Source organism: Abramis brama (assembly GCF_963993115.1).
Source record: "Abramis brama genome assembly, chromosome: 22".
Classification (NCBI taxonomy): domain Eukaryota; kingdom Metazoa; phylum Chordata; class Actinopteri; order Cypriniformes; family Leuciscidae; genus Abramis; species Abramis brama.
In genome coordinates, this window is record NC_139984.1 from 13570646 (window position 1) to 13593355 (window position 22710).

Below are 22710 nucleotides of genomic sequence, written 5' to 3' on the forward strand. Positions count from 1 at the left end.
AACCGAAGGGCAGCTTGTTTTTTTGTTTTTTTCTAAGTAGGGTAAGGTTGAGGTTACAGTGTGAATGTGCCCGGGCATCTGTCCCGCAGATGCAACCAGATACAGATCTGGAGGGAAGTCATTTAAAACGACCGTTTGCACAGCAGAGAGGCAGAGCAAACACACACACACACACACAGACATAAACACACACACACACAATCAAACCCAAAGACAAACAAATTCCACAGAGCCATTTACATATTTGTCCAAGTACAACTGATAAATAGTCATGGGCGTATGCAAATATTATTTGATGGGTCATTACACTCCTTTGATTTCAGTGTTTGGTCAAATGGTGCAGCAGATGCGTAAAGCACTTTGTGATTTCTATCTGTGACAGGTAGATATGGCAGTTTGTTGTTCTACATAAGGCTAGGGTGGAAAGGAACCCCCCCCCCACACACACACATACGGCATTGCTGTGCTTCACTACCCCTTTCCCTGTTGATCTATGTGTCCATCTTTTTTTGCATGTAAAAGCAACAACAGGGCCGTGACATTGTCAGTCAAAGGCAGGTGGGTGGCGTCTAGACTGAATGGAGGGAGGAGTGAATTCAAATAATCTGAGACCAACAGACACTTTTGGTGCTCTGATAATTAAAGCATTTGTATGACAATACAGACTTACCGATTACCATAAAACCTTGGGCCAGTGGTTTAGAAACAAACTCTACTCTATTATGAATTGTGACAGATTTATTTCATGCTTGGCTGTTTGTTCTTATAAATATTGATACTGTATAAATCTCTTAGTTATATTTAAGAATTAAAAGATGTGGTTGCCAGAACTTATTTTAAAATTAAATAAATAAATGTTTTAAAAGATGGTGTTTTGATAACTTTATATTTTACAGTCAATAACTGTATGAATCTTTGATATAATTTGCAATCAGAAATCCTATTGAATTTTAAAAATGTGGTTATAACCACCATAATGACACACTTATTCTGCTAGGTATATATTATATATTCTAAATATAATTTTCACCATATATCGTAAAATTTTATACTGTGCATATTCAGTGAACTTTGTAGAAGGTATACAGTAAAACCAAAAGTGATTAATATTGCATTTTCAATATAATGCAACATCAAAACAGTTTCCTCACACTACAGCTCAACCTTTTGGAAAAAAAATAAAGCTTGTACTGAAAAAGCTGCATTGAATTAAAAACAACCGAGCTAGCAGGTTAGTAGTGTTGCTACGTTTAGATAGTTGCTCCACGGGAAGGAAATTAAAGGAAAGATTGATGGAACAAGGCAGGGAGGCTGTTGGTGAGAAAAATAAATGGAAAGAATGAGAGATGGAGGGATCTGATATGAATTAGAGCGTGGTGTTGGTACAGAGGAGCATTGTGGGTACCCAGCTGCACCCTGGCTGTGGTTCAGACACAGAAAGAGAGGAGAACCCTCTCTCAAGAAGCACAACTCACAAACAGGGACTGTGTTCCTCCTCATACCCCCTCACAGTCCCCATTTACCCCTTTCAGTGACTGCTGCCCTCTCTTTTCTTCATTCCTTGCACACAAACCTACATCCTTCCTTTATATGTCTGCTATTAGAAACATACAAACATTGTCAGTAATGAAAAATGGGCTTGTGTTGCTAAAATGGTCCAAACACCATGTGTTATAGATGTGTTTGAATTCTCTGTCTTTGTTTGCCCAACACCGATAATTGCCTACTTAAAAGTTAGTGCAGCTTTACAATCAACCGCTTTTAATGAGCTTTGGGTAATGACCACCTTCAGGAAGACATAAATCATAAACGTATGAGTCAGCCATCTTCAATACTTTTCACTGGCAAAGCTAAAAGATTGTCCTAGTGAGACTGTCTCCATAGGCTGTTTGCAGAGTACCTTTTTTCAAAGAATAATCTCCATAATCTCAAAACTGTTGTGGTTGTTTTAGGTGGCGAAGGATGTGTCCATCCGTCTGCACACTGAGCTGGACACCGTGGAGAAGAAGAGATCTCGCCTGGAGCAGGAGAACGAGGAGCTGAGGGTGAAACTACAGGATCTGGAGGTGGCCAAGCAGGTCCTGCAAGCTGAGATGGAGAAGGCCAGAGAGGTGAGGAAAACTGTTATGCAATATGAAACCAATGAAAGCTACTTCTAGGGTGGTCTTGGTGGTTACCAGGGCATTGCTTTGTGGTTGCTAAAGTTCATCTGAGAGGTTGTTGCTGTGTGGTATTGGGCATTGCTAGGTGGTTGCTAGGGTGTTCTGGGTGGTCGCTAGGTGGCTACTTACTGGCTCAAATGAAAAGATCCGACCATGCTTTTTTCATAGTCAGCATGCAAAATCCGTAAGTTTGATGACATAGAAATGTAAAAGCAGCACCAACTTTTTCATCAACAAACCATAGGATTTGAGGTATCATCCATCATGAAAACAATGATGCATGCCTTAGAATAACTAATAATAATAACCACAATAAACCATTTTTTACCATGAAATAATATACAGTAGGAATGCACGATATATTGGCCACCATATTGGTATTGGCCGATATGTTCATTTTTAATGTTATCGTTATCGGCCTGATAATAAAATTTGCCTGATATATTAAAGCCGATAAATAATGGAATATTTCCTTCAGCTGAGACACTTCAGATGTGTACTGTTCGCCATGATGGTTTTGAATTGCTTGAAATATGATTGGAATCACTTCAAAAAAAGGAAAATACTTTTTTAATTGCAACATGTACAGCGCAAGTCTGTCATATATGCTACATAAAATAATAATGAGAACATTATAATTGTGTGCTTTGGACATGGATTTAATAGTGAGACTTTTGTTTTTGTAGTCAGGCTCTCAAAAATTATATAAAAACTTGGATTTAGATTTACTGCCCAATATATCGGTTATCGGCTTTCAAATATAAAGAATTATCGGTTATCGATATCGGCCAAAATGTTTTGATATTGGTGCATCCCTAATATACAGTAGTTCACAAGTACTACAAGTATTGGAGTTGGAGTTGGAACTTTCCATTTTTGGCCATTTTAGCTTCAGTAAGGGAAATTAGTGTGAGATCTGTAGGAAGTTGCTAGTAATTGGGGAAAAATGGGATCATTATTGAGTTTCAGATTTTCGGAAAAGGCTTCATTAGGAGCTCCTGGGAAGCTTTTAGAAAGGAAAAGTGTTTATGTTGTACTTGATTTGGCTTGGGGCAGAACTCTTGATGTTGACACTTTCGTTTAACTTGAGGCGCGGCGCTCCGCTGTAGTCAAAGCTCTATGTGTGTTACGACAGGAGCCGAGAGCCCTTCGCTCGTACTGATCTGTTGACTTTCTCTGTGTAAATGTCAGCTCGGGTGGGTGGGATTGAGGGTGGAAGGGGAGCACATGAATTTAGCATTAGATTTTCTCTACTGACAGTTTAACGAGGAGGAACATAAAGCATGCTCCTTGTGTTTGGTTAATTCTCTATTTTGGCCTGGATTCTTTTGGTAATAAATGTTTCTTTGTCTTCTGAGTAATAGATGGTTGGCTGGATGGCCTGCATTGGATCAATGGTTGGTCTGTGCTCTATTAGCTATGTCTGATAGAAAGTGATGAGAGCATTATTGTTTGAAGCAACGGTCATTATTGGTCGGTTCACTCTTTTCTTTGAGAATCATTTTACGGGGTGCTGCATGCCGCTGTGATAGTCAGTGCCAGTGCTCTGATTTGCTCGGCTGCACCACTATGGGTCGGCCCACAGGTCTGTTCTGCGTTCTTATTGGCTGAAAGCCCAGGGCAGGATGAGTGCCACTCTCTGTTGCTGAGGCCTGAATTCTTAGCTAGCGGGCACTTATGGTACACAGCGAGAGTTCATACTTAACTGAACTTCTAGAGAAGAGCTAGTAAAGCTTTTCAGACAAAAGACCACTCAAAGAATAGGGAAAAACGACAGTTTGCATGTAAAAGAAGATGATCTGATGATCTGGCTGAACACGATATCTCACGCTGACATACCCTTAGTTAACAGTATAGGATGAAAGAGATGTATTAAGGTTGATTGGACAGCTCTCTGGAATACTTGATTCTGATTGGTCAGTTGAAAAATATTTTTTGTGTAATGATGGCTAAGCTGTATAATGGACCGATTTCCCACAAAGATGTGCACGTTTTAGGTCTCCTTTATTTTTCTGAATAAATAATAAAAAATGTATACACTTCACCAAGGTCCTGATAACGACTGATCATGGATCAAACATGGATCAACACCATTTAAGCTCACAGATTTCCTTGTGTCTTCTCCAAATGAGTATATTCATGAAAATAATGGCACCCTCTAAAAAACCTGTAAGAACACTAGAGTAAAAACCTGTTTACTGGTCTTATTGACTGTAAGATAATTTACGGTGATAAATAGTAAAAGGACATTCCTAGTAGTCTCTGCATGACACATCACATATGATTATATTTTATTTAAATAGTTTTTATTATTTTCTTAGTTGCTTGGTTGTAACACCATGTTTTATGGACATGCTACATTTAAGATATTCAAGGAAGAATGGGCAGAAAAGAAACTTGTGAAAATGTGTAATTTGTATTTCTCCGCCATAATCACTAATCATTTTGTCATTGAAGTGACTTTTGGGCCTGTTGCGTGAGAAAGGCAAGTTTACATGTGGGCCACGCTGATGTCATCCGATCACCATCAAAAACCTCCTTCCTGACACAAAAACAAACACTCAAAATAAAGGCTTGCTGATTTAGAGGTTTTTTTTAACCTAGATAACCCCCCAAAAATCCTATTTTTCCTTCCCTACAAACGCTCGTTCTTCTTTTATGCTCTCCATCCCTCTTTCTAACTCTCTCTCAATACTTCATTTAACACAGAACGAGTATCGATCGGCACTGCAGCTGCCGTGAAGTCTCACGGGTGATTAGGTTCACATGTTCTCCTGCTGCTGGGAGTGTAAGAGGGTGTGTTTGTGTGTGTTTATGGCCTTCTGATGGTGGCCTCTACATGGAGGGGCTGTTTTATAGATGTTTAATAGGCTTCAGTACAGGAAAAGGAGTTTGGGATAAGAGTGAAGTTTTACTACAGTTTTTGCTTTCTCCAAATATGTATTCAAACCCACAGCTCATGTGTTAGTTTATCATTCAGAGCCAAGTGTGTCTCACAAACAGCATGTATTAATCAGAGCTTGTTTGTTAATTTACAGTTCTTCACCCTTTCTAGACTGTGCTAGAGGAAACAGTCCTATGAGGATGACTGAATCTTTATTTATATTTTTCAGGAAACTGGTATAGTTGTTTTGCTCTGAGGGGGAAACCCTGAGAAAGGAAGGAAGTGCAGGGTCTGGAGCTGCATTCATGAACTCAGTGTCAGCTCTCTGATGGAAACAAACACTAGACGAGGAACACTATCTCAGAGATGAACAGTGTCATGCGTCAGGGCTATTTAAACTTTAAAAACCCTTGCTTGCCGTGTAGGGAAAAGCATGGGAATATTTTGAGGAATTCTAAGCGTTCTAGAATATTTAGAGTTTTCCAAGAACTTCCTGAAAGTTTGAGGGATGATGTGGGATTCAGCAAGTGGCCAGGTAATGAAATGCTGACCCGCTGACTCACAGGGTATTTGACGATTATGAGAACAGTCATAGGTCAGTAAACACAGCGCTGTGAGCTTTTATAAGAAACTGTTTCCTTGTCATTTCAAGACAAATCTATTTACTTTTCAGAAAAGGAATGTGCCTGTAGTACCCTGATGGTACTGAATGTGAATGATCACTATATTCATGCACAATGGTATTTACATGGTACTCCAAGGTACTTTGAAGAATACTATGGCACATAAATGGTCCAATAACCCTGGTATGTACCATTTAACATTATAGCTCTTGTTTATTGTGGTTATAGTGTTGTTTTTTCTAACTGCCCCTTTCTCTCTATTTAATTCAATGCAGTGAATCAGATTCATGAACACACAATACACTCAGTCATAATAAAGTGAATGTTCTCAAACCTTTTGTAGATCATTGAAGATAAAAATATTTACAATAACACAAAGAAGGAGAGTTAAATGGAGGCACAATAGCGGCTGGTTGTGATATCTTGAGTCTGTCTGGCAGCTGTGTTTGTTGTGTGTCGCTCTATTGTACGGTCTGACCTGTGTATATAGCAGCATCAAAGCACATGGCATTAGAGGTTTTGACTAGATTTGGAACATGTCGGGAACAATAGAGAATGAAAGTAAGTAAGAAGCACACACATTTACACACATGCACAGATTGCACACTTGTGGCCTGGATATTTTTTTCTTCTTCTCAAAAACCAAGAGGTACCTTGTGAAACGAGTACTTAAAAGAAGAGTACTTATTATGGAAATAATATACTTTATAAAAATATACTGAATTAAATGTTTTCGGACACTTGTAATTGCAAATAAATGAGAATGAATTATATCTTGATGATATAGAAATTGATGATTGCCTTAGCAAACACTAATATTACTTTTTCACCTTCACTGTTAAAGGAAGTCCAACCAACCCCTGGATTAATCTGACATGCATCCAGATTCAGATACATGTTCTCTCCTCAGGAAACGAGAGGTGATTTCATGCTCTAGTAAAAGTCTGCATGAAAAATGAAACATACTACACAAGACACGCAAGACTCAGTTCACATGAACACACACATTCATGCACACAGGCCCAGACTTCACTATATATGTTAGACTGCAGCCATATAAACCATCTAAACAAACCAGCTAAAACAAGTTTTCACATATTTTCTGGCTTGTCATACAAACCTACAGATTTGTATGACTGTTGTTGTTTTTCATTCATCATATCTTCCTCTTTTTTTTGAGCCGTTAAATGGATAAGAGCTATTTTTGAATGTCACATCACTAGACCCAGCGGAACGTGTTGGTCAGGGATAAAAGGGGATTTCTAAAAAGGTCTGGGATGTCATTGCTTACTTGATTTGACATCTCTGTCACTGTAGTGGGATTCGGGTGTGCATTTCTAAATGAGAGGCCATTATCCGTCTTAAAGCCAAGGCTCTGATGTCACACGAACACCTATTAGCTCTGTATGTGCGTGGATTTTTGTACACTTCAGACAGAGAGCTTGTGATCTCCATCTGCTTCCACTTGAGAATTACACGATTGAACAAATGGCACAGACAAAACAAACAATAAGATGATGTTGGTAGGGAGAGAGTTTGCGGCAAGCTCATTTTTACTGAGCTCAGCACAATGCAGAGCTGACAGACAAAGAAAGCGCAGAAAGGGAAATGTGCGTTTGATTGATGTCTGGACCCTTAAGTCTGATACACACACACACACACACACACACACACACGCTCTTGAGCACTGAGGCTGGAGGTTATTAGATTTGATAGTGACAATGCTGCAGTGCATGTAGGCCATTTATAAAACCCATGCACACACACAAAACACACAAGCACACACCTTGTGTAAAGCAACTGGCTGTTCTATTTCTGCTTTTAATGGTGGTCTAATAGTGTTGTCTCCTGGATACAAATCCACACAAACTGCATTAGGTGAGCATCATGTGATGTATTAAGATTGTGACTGTAGAAACCAGCTGAGATCAGCTGTTTGAAAGACGTTTAGCATGTCGGACAAGATTAGAACTGTCAGGTTTATGGACAACGCTTATTCCCTACTGCGTCAGTCTGTTTGTAGGCCTGAAACATAATCTACACAAGTAGGCCTACATACTAACTCGTTTGAATACTTTTTATTTTATTTATATTTATTATTGTTTGATGGCATATTTTTTTATATTCCTTAAAAAATAATATTTTAATAAACTAATTATTATTGTTATTATTACTTTGAGAAGTACATTGTATTGTACAATAGTAATAGATTTAAGGTAAACTGAAATTTCATTTTGGCGGCTTGTGATGAAGACCTTCGAGTTTCTGTGCATCTATGCTTAAGAATGTTTATAAGACAAAATTGCGCCGCTCATTCACACAGACAGTCAGACACACACAGAACATGCTGACTTTATATTTTATGGTTTAATATTCACATACACTTGTCCAGTGGTCGGCAGCCGGATGGCACGAGGAAGGATAATCACTTGTCACGCGAATGGTTCGTCGAATGGTAAAATCTCACACTTTGATAGTATTCATAGTACCTAACTTAATACAACAGACTGTGTGAATACGAGGAATGCTTACCTCAAAATGTATGTCCGCATGCAAGTTTGAGAGACTTTATTTAAATTAAATAAATACACCTCTTTTAGCTATTTTCACATGCCAGTGATTATCCTTCTGCATGCCAGCATTGGCAGAATAATATGTTCCTGCTAGAATTTTATGACCACAAATAGCAGCTTTATAAGATTTGAAATCAATTGAAACTAAGTGTGTTTGTGCCACAGATATCAACAATTGTGTGAGTGGGATTTTCTCACAGAGAGCTTGTATTGATCTTGTATTGCTATTTCAATTGTGTAATGTATAGCTCCCATCCACTGGTCTTTCCCAGGACTGAGGATAAACGAAATGTGTTTGCATTGCCAAAGCTAAATAAATTAAGCTAAATAAATATCCATATTATTCAATGCAAGGTTAATTAAATTAGATGCATGTGTATACAATAATGCAATCTTGAGCACAATAAAATATTTGTATTGTTTATATTGTGCGAGATGTGTTAAAAAGACAAACAAAATGTTTGTTTGTCCAGAAGATGAGTTCTTGCTCCCGTTTAACAGCTTTACACACACATACAAGGCCTATACATCATTACACAACACAACTAGCGCTTCCTGCCGTCTGATCGAATTCAAAGGTCTTTTAGGTGAAGCTAATTGGTTAGATCTCTGATCTTCCGCTTTCTTCCTAATCAGATCAGTAAGCTATTGCTTTGATTTTGTGTATGAGACAGATCTTATATAAGACCTGTCTCCTCACATCCAGGCTCTTGGGAACGTCATGTCCTGTGAACTTCATTTGGGTCAACCAGCAATCTTCAACTTTCATGACACTCACACACACTGAGTGTGCACGTGCACTCTAGTGCATTGATTTATATAGAGCATGGATAACAGTCCTAGCTTCATTGCATTTGCTCAAGACTATCAATATTCATCTGTGTCTGTCTATACACCTCACTGATGTGTTAAAGGGTTATTCACGATGGCTTGTTGGAAGCTGCAGACTCAGCACATTTAAAAATGGGAATACTGTGGTTAGATTTATAAGTCATCTTAAAATATGATAGGTTCGTTCATTGCAGCTCTTAAATTGCTTCTGGAGAAGCTTGTGAATTGTGATTGTAGTTCTGTTTTAGATATAATGGCTTAAGAAGTGAGTTGGGATTGAGATTGATCACTTAATCACATCAGAATTACACATTCAGCGATTCTCTTCAGCAAAATGGTTTTATTACTGCAGCCCAGTGACCTGCCCGCCTTATCGATGCAATCTGTCTAGACCAATAACTTGAGGTGATTTGACCGGCAAAACTACAGCTCTATTTAGAATAGAGTGCTATCGTAGTGCTTACTGCATACTGCACAGTATACATTCAGAAATTATTGGGAAAAAACACTGAAAGTGACAAAAATTTCACAATATTGTATTCGTAAAAATGCAAAATGTTAGTTTATAGTATTTATATGAAAAATGCCCTTAGAAAATCTGCTCCAGGGTGTAAAAGCATAGTGCATTGCATTGTGGGATTCAGAGTGTTATCTGCTTGTGCACACCTACACTGCATGCCTTCATTTACAATATAACTTCTTATACAGCATGCATACTACTGAATCATCATTCTATCATACTGAATTTATACTACATTTGTTCAGCCAAAGCAGTTCAGTGGTATTTGTCAACAAATCCATTCAATACCAATTGAGGTGAAATGTGTTTATATTTATGTACTACAGGCCATTATCTAAGGGATTGATTAACAAGTCATTAAATGCCTAACAATCTAATTAAACAGCTCTTGGACAAATAATCTGGTTTATATGTCTGTTGCCTATTGAAACAGATGCACTCTAGATTAGTGACTGTTGCTCCATAATGACCGTATAAATGCTTGACCATTACAATAATCTAATAATGATTTTCAATAACTAACGAAACGTTTCCTTCTGAGCATCATATTCTACACCCATCACCATCTCTGTAGCCGTATCAATGTGCATCTAATGGTCAATGACATTTGACAATGATTTTGTACTTGATATAGGTTAGTGGACCAATGAAAAACTAAATAAATAAGACGTCTCCCTAAGGGGTTTGTTACAATGGCACTGTTTGCCCCTTGGAAGATAACTACAGCCTATATCTCCATTGATGAACCTTCAACAGTATGGGCCCTATTTTAACGATCTGAAACGCAAGTGTCAAAGCGCAAAGCGCAAGTAACTTTGTGGGCGGGTCTTGGCGCTGTTGCTATTTTCCCAGCGGAATAAATAACTCTTGCGCCAGGCGCAAATCTAAAATGGGTTGGTCTGAAGTAGCTTCATTATTCATAGGTGTGGTTTGGGCGTAACGTGAAATAAACCAATCAGAGCGTCATCTCACATTCCCTTTAAGAGCAGACGCGCTTTGCTCTAAAGCGGATTCCTATTATAACGGCGGATTTGCCAGACGCGCGCCAGGAGCGGTTCACAGCCAAGGAGAGCAACGCTCTCGTCAGGGACGTTGGGGATGGAGAAACCCACCCAAATTAACTTCGGTTAAAAAGGTGTATGATAATTTGGGTAAATGTGTAAGCTAGATGTATGCTTTTATAATAAATTGTCTATCTATCTATCTATCTATCTATCTATCTATCTATCTATCTATCTATCTATCTATCATAATAATGTATGATTTGCAAAAATGAAAACTGCTGCTTCTGTGAAGATGAGAGAATCAAAGTGTATGCGCGTTGTGCACACGCTACATTGATTATGGCCAAGCATGCGCCCTTAAAATAGCATATGAATAACATGCGCAACGCGCCACTGACTTTAAACTATTTTTTCCTGGTTAGTGGCGCAATTGTTTTCTAAACCTGCAAAATAGCATGAAGGAACGTTTGCGCCGGAACACGCCTCCTTTTTTGCGCTGAACCGCCCAGGGAGCGCAAGTTCATTCCCTAGTTTAGCGACGTGCTTCTGTGGAGGGAAAAGCGCGCTTTGCGCGGGTGCAAAATAGGAATGATACATGCGTCAGTGTACAAAGTCAATTGCGCTGGGTGCAAGATAGGGCCCTATGTGTATTTTGACATTTCAGCAAAAAAATAAAATCGATAATATTTAATTATAATGTTGTATAAGGTTTACCAGCCTTGTCATGTCACATTAATAGCTCAAAACAGCTTAGCTGCAAAATTGAGCGCTCATGAACAAAGATGGCCGATTTTCAAATCTCCTGCCTACAGGGGAATCTTGGTCCAGATAAACAATTGCCATTGAAACGAATGGAAATGCTTATGAATAGCTTTCTCCAAGTATTATAGACCTCCCTCCCACGATATAGTACTGTTGTGTGTTACTTGTCCATTATATTTTCTCCTGCTCATTCTTTCTCTCTCTCTCTCAGATTTGAGGTTCTCCTGATATATTTTGCTGCAAATTGAAAAGAAAATTTTATTGAGTTTGTGATGTGTTCTAGTTCAGTACAGACTGTCTGGAAATGCAAAAATGAAGAACAGACCATTCAGCTGTCTACAAACCTACAAATGTTACCCATATATTTTCATCCTTAGTTATGGATGTAAACTGAGGAATTTGACCTATTTCAGTCTTTTCCACAGATTCAAAAAACCATCTCCTATCCAGATTCAGCGTCCCTCTCTGAATTCCAAATGTCGTTCTTAATACAAATGAGGGAACAAAGTGTGCAATGAGGAATGTTTGGAGTGTTTTCATGTGCCAGAGCGCATGCAGCTCTCAATCTGACACGCTAATGAGCGTCAAGTGCTAGCTATTCTCTCTAACGAGCGCATGGGCTCCCTGATTGAATCCATCTGAAAGGGGAGGACCAGATACAAAGACAAAGAACAGTTTATGTCTGTGGGGAGCTGGATGTCTCCTGTACTCTCTTTCATGCAGAAAACAAGGACAGATACTCTATCCAAAGCTTTTATAATTTTCTCTATATAGTATTGATATGGCAACTAGAAAATACACTAAGTTTCGTCATGCTACTGTAGCATGTGTGGAAGTATTTAAAACAAGGGTGTTACAACTAGCCCCGCGTTAGGTTGTGCCCTGCTCTCCCCTACATCGCAAATATACTGAAATGTTTGCCTTCGCACCAAAAAGTTGCAGAACCATTCATTTTCTGTAAAAAACACCCATACGTTTCTCTGTACCGTTTGCATTACGCCATCTATCCACATTATTAACACTTGCAGCCTCTTCATCCTCCTCATTTTTGCGAGATTTGTAAAATGTCCCCCGACTTAAAACTGTTTTGTTTTTAAAAGAAAACCCACCACTTCAGCTCGACTTTGCACCGGAGCCGTCCTTTTTTTTTTTTTTGCAGGAATGCGAGATCCGATCTGTTATCCAGATACAGAAGCCACTTGATGTGGACAGGTGTAAACGCACCGTGTCCTGATTGGCTTATGATCCGATCTGCTTGATCGGATCACGGTGATCACATGTAAATGCCAAGTGTAAACGCAGCCAAAGATGAAGGGGATGATTCATTTAGGCTGCTTCTAAACCGGTTTATAGTCAGTTCTCATTAAAATGGTCAATATTGTCATGTATGGCAAGAAATTATCATTTTTGTAAATATAAATGTTTTTAAATAACTTTTTATGTGATATTTGTCAATTTTCCTACTTAGGCTACAGATAGATTTTCTGTTTTCTGGATATATCCCCAATGTAAGACATGTCGTGACTGCTTTTGATTGCTGTGTCAGTGGTGTTAATGAGAAACAGGCTGCTATAGTTAGATTTGATTGGCCCACACCTGGGAGCAATTAATTCATACTCAGTACAGGTGTGATTCACTACCTTTTTCTTCTCTGTTTCTCAGTCATTAATCTTTTGAACTTCACCAAATGGCTCAAAACGCACCGTTTTAAGTGATGGCTGACTGTCAACATGAATTCACCTGTTATATTCATGGGCTGACTGATCAGGTCAACTAATTGACTAACCGTTTTAATTAATTATTAGATTTTTCAATTTGAATGTTGTGAACGTTGATATTTTGATATCCGGACACAGTGGTACTGGAGTGCACTCAAGGAAGAAGGGATAAACGAGAGAGAAAGGGAGGGGCCCTCTGCTGTGGTGGCGCCAAGGCTTTTTTTGTGAAGAGTTTGCACACAACAGAAGCTTAGAGATTAAACTCTCACAAGCCAAAGAGAAAAGAAAGAGGCAGAATGGACCTTTCATACCCAACCCCATTAATAATGTGTTCATGTAGAAGGTGTAACGGAAAGAGATGGAAGGTCACAGTGTTCCTCATCCCAAATTACCTTTATACCTTTGTTCTACAATGCATCTCAGGCCCTGTTTAAACCTGGTATTAATATGCATTTTGGTCGATCGATCAAAGTGGATGAGGGAGACTTACCCGTTTGCACCTGTATTTTAATTTGTCTCCTTTGTCCACTTTCAACAATTTTTGTCCTGATTTTGTCGAGGGGAGGGTCTATGGGCGGGTAAATGTATGTTGTTGTTTTTTTCAGATCTTTCTTTCTGAAGAATCATGTGACACTGAAGACTGGAGTAATGACGCTGAAAATTCGAAGAGCAAATATGACTTGCTACTATAGATACAGACACGCTGCAGTGAGCATGTAACATATCTAGGCAGGTGGAGCTGGGGGAGGTGGAGGAGTTTCAGATTAACTCTGATAGTGCGCTGCAGGACTACTTTACAGCAAACGATGAACCAGACTATTTAAATGTTTAGCAAGCAATCTCATTGGCTGCAGGATCAGCAGAGGCCAATCAGCTTGTGCCATGTAGTGATGATGTGATTGCTTGCAGTTTGCATGTAAAGGACCTATCATCCTGCGTCTTCTGACTTAACCAGATATTTATTAAAGTGCAGCTATTATGGTTTTTCAAATATTCCCTTTCATGCAGTGTGTAATATTGCTGTTTGTGAATGTAAACATTCTGCAAAGTTGTAAAGTCAAAAGTGCACGATAAATAAAGTTATTGTCTCCCAAAAGAAAGAATCAACTCTGAACGACCTTGACGAGTCGTTTGCGTTACGGTTCTACGTCACTAGAAAAGACATTTGCATAATGCCCGTCTATGTTGTACGTTGTCCACCCGCGAACAATTTGACCAGCCCTCAAACGTCAATTTACTGACGACTGCTTCTTAAATCTCAGAGTTCAACAAAGGATTCGCAAGAACGTATGCACCTTTATTGATACAGTTCATGCATGTGCACTACAGTAAATTAGAAAAATACACATCGGTTTGTTGATGGACATATACTTGTTAATGCTGATGGTGAGGAATTACAGTTGCATCATCTCATAATGTACCTCAAACTGAGTAGCGTATCACTAAGAAAGTCCTGCTCAAGTCGTCCTTGTGATGGAGGGTCGGGTTGAATAACTAGTTATTCATAACTATAGCTTTAGGAAGCCTTAAGGAAGCTTAAGTTCAGTTATGGTAATAGGCGTTTAGGTTCCGACGGGCGTTGTACGCGATTAACCAATCACAGCAGATTGGGCCATCTGGCCAATCAGAGCAGAGTAGCTCGCGGAAAGGAGGGATTTAAAGAGACTGATTCATCCGACGAGTCGTTTAAGAATCATTGAACAATGTGGTGATGTGCAATGTATATTATGAGAAAATGAAACTGTTTTTTGACCTTTGATGCATGTAAACCTGTTGTAGGAGACCTCCAAAACAAAATTAGGAGCCTTTAAATAGCAAGGCTATTTAAATGGGGCACTTTAAGTGTGTTCAACTTGAAGTGGTCGGATATGACATCAAAGTACAGCGAGAACGCTTAGAGAGCAGACGGCTCCGTGTGTCAATCTAAAGTCATCTAATTAAGATGATTCTTTAATTCACTTTCTCACTTCCTTTTTGACTATCCCTCCATTCTTACTGAAGTATTTCCACCCATTACTTCTCTGTTCTAGATCACACTCATATCTTCTTTTCCCTCATGGGCTTCATTGTGTAATTATAAAAGCGATTCCCAGCTCTAATTAACACTCAGGCCTGATAAGCATGTAAAAGAACTGTTCCACTCACGGGTGGACAGAAACATATGTCACTCTTCTTGAGTGTGAGAAAGCTAGAGGCAAATGCTGCTATATGCCAAAACTTTTCCCTGAATAAGTAATCCAAGCACAGGATGAGCCCAATATGAGAAACATTTTGTTCGCACTGGTAAAATGACAACAGTGATTTGCTGACAGATGTAAGCAGCAGTACCTGGCAGGCAGAGAAGCTGCATGCACCTGTGTGTGTGTGTGTGTGTGCATGACTGATTTAAGTGTATATGATAAAATCTTCATGTTTTTGTTCCAAGATACTGTGGCTAACATTATAAACAGTGTAAAAAAACATTCTACAAAAGTGTGGCCTTTTTAGTACTTGCCATCATCTAAAATGTCAGCATGTGGGACAGACAGAAGTATGTGGTAGTAGATCATGGTCTCGAGCTGTCTCAAATTCACGTGGACTGAAAAACAGTCCTATTCGGCTTTTGGATTTAAAGGAGAATGAAAATGTTTTGGGTTGATAGAGGTTTTGTCACAGGTCTTTGTGTAAGGCATAATGTTTATCACTGCCATCCTGCTGTTGTGAACTAATAAACATTATTGCCATGGATCAAAGAGACAGAATATCTCATTTCCTAATCATGTACAGAATGACAAAATGTGTGTGGGAAATACACAGCACCTGCAGGCTCTCAGCTGCTTAATGAAAAATGCTATGCTAATGATCCGGCTTTTAGCTTCCTTGTGTTTTAGTGCAATTAGTAAGGGAGAAAGAGGGGAACGCGGTGGTTTTCTGCAGTTGTTTTTCCTGGTTGTGCAGGAGGAGAGGGGCCTGCTCATGTCAAATGGATTTGAAAGGTTGTGATTTCCTGTTTCCCCTCTCTTAACTTCCGCCCCCCATTTATTCATCAATTTGTTCCATTGAACTCTACAGGGGATCTGCTCACAAAAGCCGTTGTCATGGGAACCCATTATAGTCTGGAGCGGTCGGGGACTCGTGTCTCTGCGGTCTGGGAATTGAGGAAAAGCAATGGATTTACTACAGCTTCTCTCTCTGGTTATGTCTAGCTTATGGAGCACTGCGCAGTATACACTGTATGCAGCCTGATTTTTAATTAGTATGTGAAATAGAACACATTTGCAATGATAAACATAATCTAATACTTTACATAGCATGCCGCAATGCATTGTTGTCACATGACCTTTGTTTTACTAGTGCCATTCAGTTGGAAAGTAATTTTGCATTTTTAATCCAATTTTGTGTAAATGTCTGAATTTGATAGTCCATTACAGTTAGTCAAGACAGAATTTTTTTTGCTGATATTACTTTCATTTTGTCACAATGGTGGAAATAGAAGATTAAGTAGATACTAGAAATTTTAAATACTAGAAATTTCCAGGCAGGTATATTGAGGGAAGTTGGGGCTAAAATCTGCTGGACAAGTTTTGGGACCCCGGCACTAAGCTTTCATTTTGGTGGAAAGGGATCAGGTGGTTTATAAGATTCTAATTTGGGAAGATGGTAGGAGCATGTTGCGTTCCAAATTAGCGTAGCGAAATACAGTTTCTGTCGTGTTTTATTTGGCATTTTGTAAAATCCCATTGATTTCTGTTGGAGGACTCATTGCTCGTTGATATTACTGCGCTACCGGAAACGGAAAAGACGCTTCAGACTCAAATATCGAGCGGAAGTTTATACGCGGTTGTGAGGTATCTGAAAAAATAGTTCCACTATAGCAAATAACACGGATTGAAATCATACATTGCGCCAATATATTTGTTTTTAATCATCAACGAACACCACTAACCACTCGGTGAGTTGCACAGTTTTGAAAACGAACGTTAAGCGTTGTTTTAAGGACATGCCCGTAGCCAGCCACTCTGAAGCGGTCAAAGGCGATTCTAAACGAGTCAAAAAGTCGAGACAGGACCCATCGTCAAAATTTCTGTGTCCACCACTCTAGTTCATCCAAAACAAACCAGAAAAGAGACTCAAAGTGCTGAATACCGGAATTATCCTTTAACTGTGAACAGACTAGAGCTGATTTGAGATACTGAAAACACATGAGCTGCTCATGAGCTGCTCACGTGTTAATGAGCACAGTGCAGAGCTTCACTCTGAAACATTGAGCACATGTATTTATTTATTAAATCGCAGCTTTTACTGAAAAGCCATGATTTGAAAAAAAAGCTCTACTATATACTGCAGAAATAGTAACAGTACTATGCTGAACATCACCTGAACACGCTTCTCTCCGGATTAGCGATTTTTATTCCTTTTGCCTTTTCTATTTGTCATGAATTTATTTTTAATTGTCAGAATAGGTGATCCGTTCATTTTAATTTAATTGCATTACAGGTGTTATCTTTAGTCTGGATGATTTAGTCAAATGATTAAAATCCTAATGATGGATTTCCCTGTCTAAACAGACAAAGAAAACTCAACAAAAAAAAGAATACATTCAGCTCTCTGTCCAGCCTCGTGTCTCAGAGTCTCTCTTACGCAACAGGCCATCCTCACCAGTGACAATGATTTTAAGGGGCAAAGTTTGTGAAGTGGAGCGTGACTTAAAGACCCTCTCAATTTCACACACTCCGTCAACTCAATTCTTCATAATTCAGTCAAATGAGGAGGTGAAATAAGAGAGACTCCATTGTTCCTTCAGGATAGATGGATTTTGTTTAATACAGTGACAATCAGTCATTCCTCATCCCAACTGTGATGAAATCATCTTATTCCTTACATCCTGTGTTAGAGGAAGAGTGTGTTTCAGAAGAAAAAGTCAAGCAGGCACAAGATATAGGCCACGGCACGGCTGAATAGACCTGTGTGTGTGTGTGTGTGTGTACTTGTTCTCAGATTTCTGTACCTGCATTAGGTTTCAAGGTGTTGAAATTCAGGTAGCTGATAAGCAATTCAGTGATCAGATGACAAACTACTTGGATTGTGAGTTTCAACGTGTGCTGGCAGTGCAAAATTATGCAATGTACATGAGTAGACATCTTTCGTCATGTTTCTTAGTAAAGTCGGCATGAAATGAAAATTAACTAAATGCATGTTATAGATCTTTTTTGTGAACAGTTTCTCTATGCATATTTCATTTTTTTTAATGTAATCTTTAATCCATGTCATGACTTGATCATCCAGTGAAAGCTTCCGTTTCATTGCGACTTTACTGTAATTTCTGCGTTTAGAACAAAAATGATCTGTTTTTAAACAGGTTATTGTTTTGTAGTTATTCCCATCATGTGCATAAAAAAAGAAAACTCTTTGACATACCTGTGGCCAGGGTCAAAAAACGTTTTCAGAAAATGCATATTTCTTAACAAGCGTGAAATTGTTTTCATTACTTTTCCATTATTTTTGTTAAAAAATATTTTAGGTTCTTAGGACAAACACCAACGGTAATTTTGACACTGCAAGCTGAGACAGTTTCTTTAGTAATTGTACTTATTGTAAGTTTGTTCCCCATATTTTCATTTTGGTTGCTTAGTACAAGGAATAGTCCACCTTCATGTTGCCACATGAGCTCTGGAGGGGAAAAAAGAAGGTATTTGCACACCCTAGATAAACTTCTGTTGGTAAATCATCCACTGTTAAAAGAAACATGAGTCATGAAAGATGTTTTCTTTAGCAGACTGTTTGTATTGTCTTTGATTTGAATTGCGCATGTCAGTTACATCAGTGAATGTCAGAATATTGTTCATAAAGGTCCAATTTAAACATTGTATTATGAGTTCCTGATACAGTTATTGGCCAGCTGACAAATATGAATTTACTCGCAAATGCCAGTTTTTACTCTCCTTACCACTATGTACTGTTTTTCCACTTTTGCACATTTGAAATTGTGCAAGTATGACTGACGAAGCGAAATAGACACACATCCATTGCATTAGAAAGGCAAAATTGCTTCAGTATTTCAGAGTAGATTGAATTTTATCATGACTGTTTGGAGCGCCAGAGCAGACTGTGAGTGAGTGTGTTTGTGCTGCAAGAGTCAGTGACAGAGGAAAAAACCCTCACATAGCATGTATGTACATACTGTACAGCCTTTATGTGTGCAGCTTTTGTGTCAATGCGAGCTAGCGGTGGGATAAATGACGTTGCTATAATCTCATTATGTTCAGACTTCTTTCCCACAGACTCAGCAAACTGCAGTAAATTAAAAAACAGTGGCACAAAAATGGTCGATACACTAAGTCAATGCTTTCATTTTCTTTCAGCACAAATCTATTGATTTTAATGAAGTTTAGTACCATTAAAAGCTGCGATTCCATTAACCTGTGCCATTCTGTCAGCCCACATACGACAGAAGTGAAAATTGGATTTTTCGCAGCAGTTTGTCTGTATTCATGCATTCCTGTTTTTTTTTTTTTTTTTAATGAAGACAAACATTGGTGCAGTTACATGGTTTTAGAGAAAATCACACTAGAAGTGATCCTTTAATTTTTGTTTTAATTATTTTACGCAATAATGTATAAGAGGCTGTTTTATATTGTGAATGTGTATTTTATCATTGTTGAAAACCTGTATTAACCAATCAGCATCCACAATTTAAACGATTCATTTTAAAATGTATCGATGGTTCTCTCTGCTCCTCCTATCTCCATTTCCTACAGTGGAGTAGTTTTTTATTTGATGGAAACAATGCAATACCTCACATTTTGATGTGTATCATTTTAATTTCATGCTGGTTTCCTGCCAAATGATGATTTATCAGTGAAAATATCACATAGTGGGAGATAGAAGTGATGGTGTGATATCAGAGTGGATGTACAGTGGCTTGAGAGGAGGATAACAAGAGTGAATCATGTTGTAACATATTTTAATTAATTTATCACTTTTTTCCCCTTTAGAACTCTCAGAAGAAGAGAGGTGCCAGACCAAACAACAAACCTGATAAAAAAGCATCACCTCAGGTAATACACACTAATACTACAATATTAATTATTTTGCTTCTATTGTGACATTATAATGATCTGAAAGAGAACTGGTAAAGTACAGCATTGATAGCAAACTGTAGGTGCTATCGATTTAAAGCTTTCATTGTTCTATTATTTCTTAAGACCGTCAAGGTCGTAGTCCACATTCTTGATCAAGCTCCTACAAAGTCGTCTTTGTATAGTGCTATAGTGATAACTGAACAGTCATAATGTATTTATCACAACAAAGATCCTGAGTTGTTCTTGCTATAAATGTAGAACTTTATTCCACCGCAACATAACCTGCCTCAAAAAAACATGAGGCACCACAGTCTTTGTAGACAACTTTAAAAAAAAATCTAAATTCAGGTGGATAAATAAAATAAGGTGTCTGGAGTAACTGTGCAACATGACAAATGTGTGTTGCAATTGTTTGGTGAGTCCAATGTGGTGAAGACATTACCCTACCTTAGCCATTGACTTGGCTAAGACTTGGTGGTGGAAACAGGGTATAAATGGACAGCGTATTGTTCAATATTGTAGCAGTTAACAGTTTTTTTGGTCTCTGCAAATGTTTCTTTCCAGCCTCCAGAGGACAGTTCAGACCTGAAGTGCCAGCTTCACTTCGCCAAAGAGGAGTCAGCTCTCATGTGCAAGAAACTCACCAAGATGGTCAAAGACAATGAGGCCATGAGGGAGGAATTGTCAAAGTTTCGCTCTTTGTACGGAGAGGTTGATGCCTCACTTACTGTCGAAGAGGTCGCGGACTCTCCTCACACCCGAGAGGCCGAGGTCAAAGTACACCTGAAACTTGTGGAAGAGGAGGCGAACCTTCTAAGCCGACGGATCGTAGAGTTGGAGGTGGAGAACCGCGGCATTCGCGCCGAAATGGATGACATGAAGATCCAGGATTCCCCGGGTGGAGTTGGGGTCATGGGTGGAGTCGGGGGTCACCTGCTGCTTTCCACGTCTGAGAATGTGATGGAGCTACAGCGCCATCTACAGTTCGTGGAAGAAGAGGCGGATCTGCTGCGGCGGTCTCTGATAGAAATGGAAGAGCAGAACAAGCTCTTGATGAACGAGCTCAACCACTACAAATCCGAGCTTCCCCCTGTCAATGAGATAGAGCTGTCGCCGTCCACAACCATCAATTCACCCAAAATCATTCCTGGCGCTTCTGAAGATGAGGGATCCGGTCTAAACGAAGCCACCCATAAAGAGCTGCTTGCTGCCAGGCTGCAGATCACAGAGCTGAATGGCAAAGTAAAGAAGCTCCAGTATGAGAACCGCGTGCTTCTGTCCAACCTTCAACGGTGTGACTTGGCCTCCAACCAGGGTTCCGCACGTCCAGCGCTGGAAACCGATGCTGAAGCAGGGGACTCAGCTGAGTGCGTCCCCAGCCAGGTGCACCGGGAAGGCCCGGTGGGCGACGAGCAGAACGATATTCTGGAGGAAAAGAATCCAAAATTTTCAGTAACAAGTCAAACTTCTACTGCTCAGGGCCTCAGCATAAAAGACCTTTTCGCTATCCGCGACCAAGCGCAACTCATTACCTCAGCCATTCAGCTTCTAACATCACCCGACCCCTCCAGTGTCACACCAGATGCTGTCTATCGTAAGATTACAACAAATGAGTCTGCGGAAGCAGATCTGCTGGAGAAGAGCCAGACCCAGAGCTCCACGCTGCCCCTGGTGGAGGCCCTGCATGGCAGACTGCAGTCCCTCCAGGCTCAGCTACAGGCCCTCAGTGAGAGGGTGGATGCCCTGGGGCAGCCCTCAGAGAGGGAGCGTGTGGAAGGGATGTCCCTGATGCCCCTGCTGTCTGAGGCGGAAGACCCTGCAGCAAATTGCCCATGCCCTGCAGATGCTCAGTTCAACCAGAACATGGCCCAACAGAAGGTACACGCCCAGTCTCCCTTGCATCTTTATTCTTTCCTTTTTGCTTGGAGTTTTGTCTTTTTTTATCAGCAATTTTCTTTTTTGCTTTGCTTGATTAGATTGAGTTGTATTTACATTGCCCTTTCCCTTAGAAAGGTTTGTCGACCACTAGAGCTGCACGATTAACCGTTAAAAGATTGCGATCTCGATTCGAACACCCACACAATGTCATTCCTAAATGACAATGATTAATTTGCCTGTGTCTATTAAACCTTTGACAAAATGACAGCGGAACATTCAAACCTGTGTTGACATTGCCCCTGACCGAAGAGAGAGCAGTTGTCATGTGTAGGTATGAAACAGCTTCACAAACAGTCTTTTCAACCACACAGTATCGTTATTTCTGTGTTACAAATATTCATATTATAAGAAGTACTGGGATAACAGTTTATAGTTCAGATTAAACACTGATGTCTACAGAAGTGTTAAAAATTTAGCATCACTTTTTGAAAGTAACTTGTGGTGACAAGTGACTGTTAAAAAATGTATGTGTGATTGAATCATTCATTCAAGAGATTTGTTCAAAAACGCTGATTCATCCACTTATGAAACATGTGAAGTATTTATGATTGAGTCATTCAATCATTCATTCAAACTGTTTTTTAATTTTTTTTTATTTGTTTAGTTTTCTGTTCAGAATCGTGATCTCTGTTTG

At 39.3% G+C, this 22710-nt stretch overlaps 1 protein-coding gene across 2 annotated transcripts in view; it reads left to right on the forward strand.

Annotated features, from left to right (window-relative positions):
• Positions 1-22710, forward strand: part of mtcl2 (microtubule crosslinking factor 2) — a 46500-nt gene that overhangs the window by 8228 nt on the left and 15562 nt on the right. For both annotated transcript variants that reach the window (XM_084098442.1, XM_084098443.1), the window contains exons 3-5: positions 1953-2111; positions 20052-20114; positions 20703-22016. In XM_084098442.1, the coding sequence (XP_083954568.1) occupies positions 1953-2111; positions 20052-20114; positions 20703-22016 (1536 nt within the window). The remainder of the gene's footprint in view (positions 1-1952; positions 2112-20051; positions 20115-20702; positions 22017-22710) is intronic.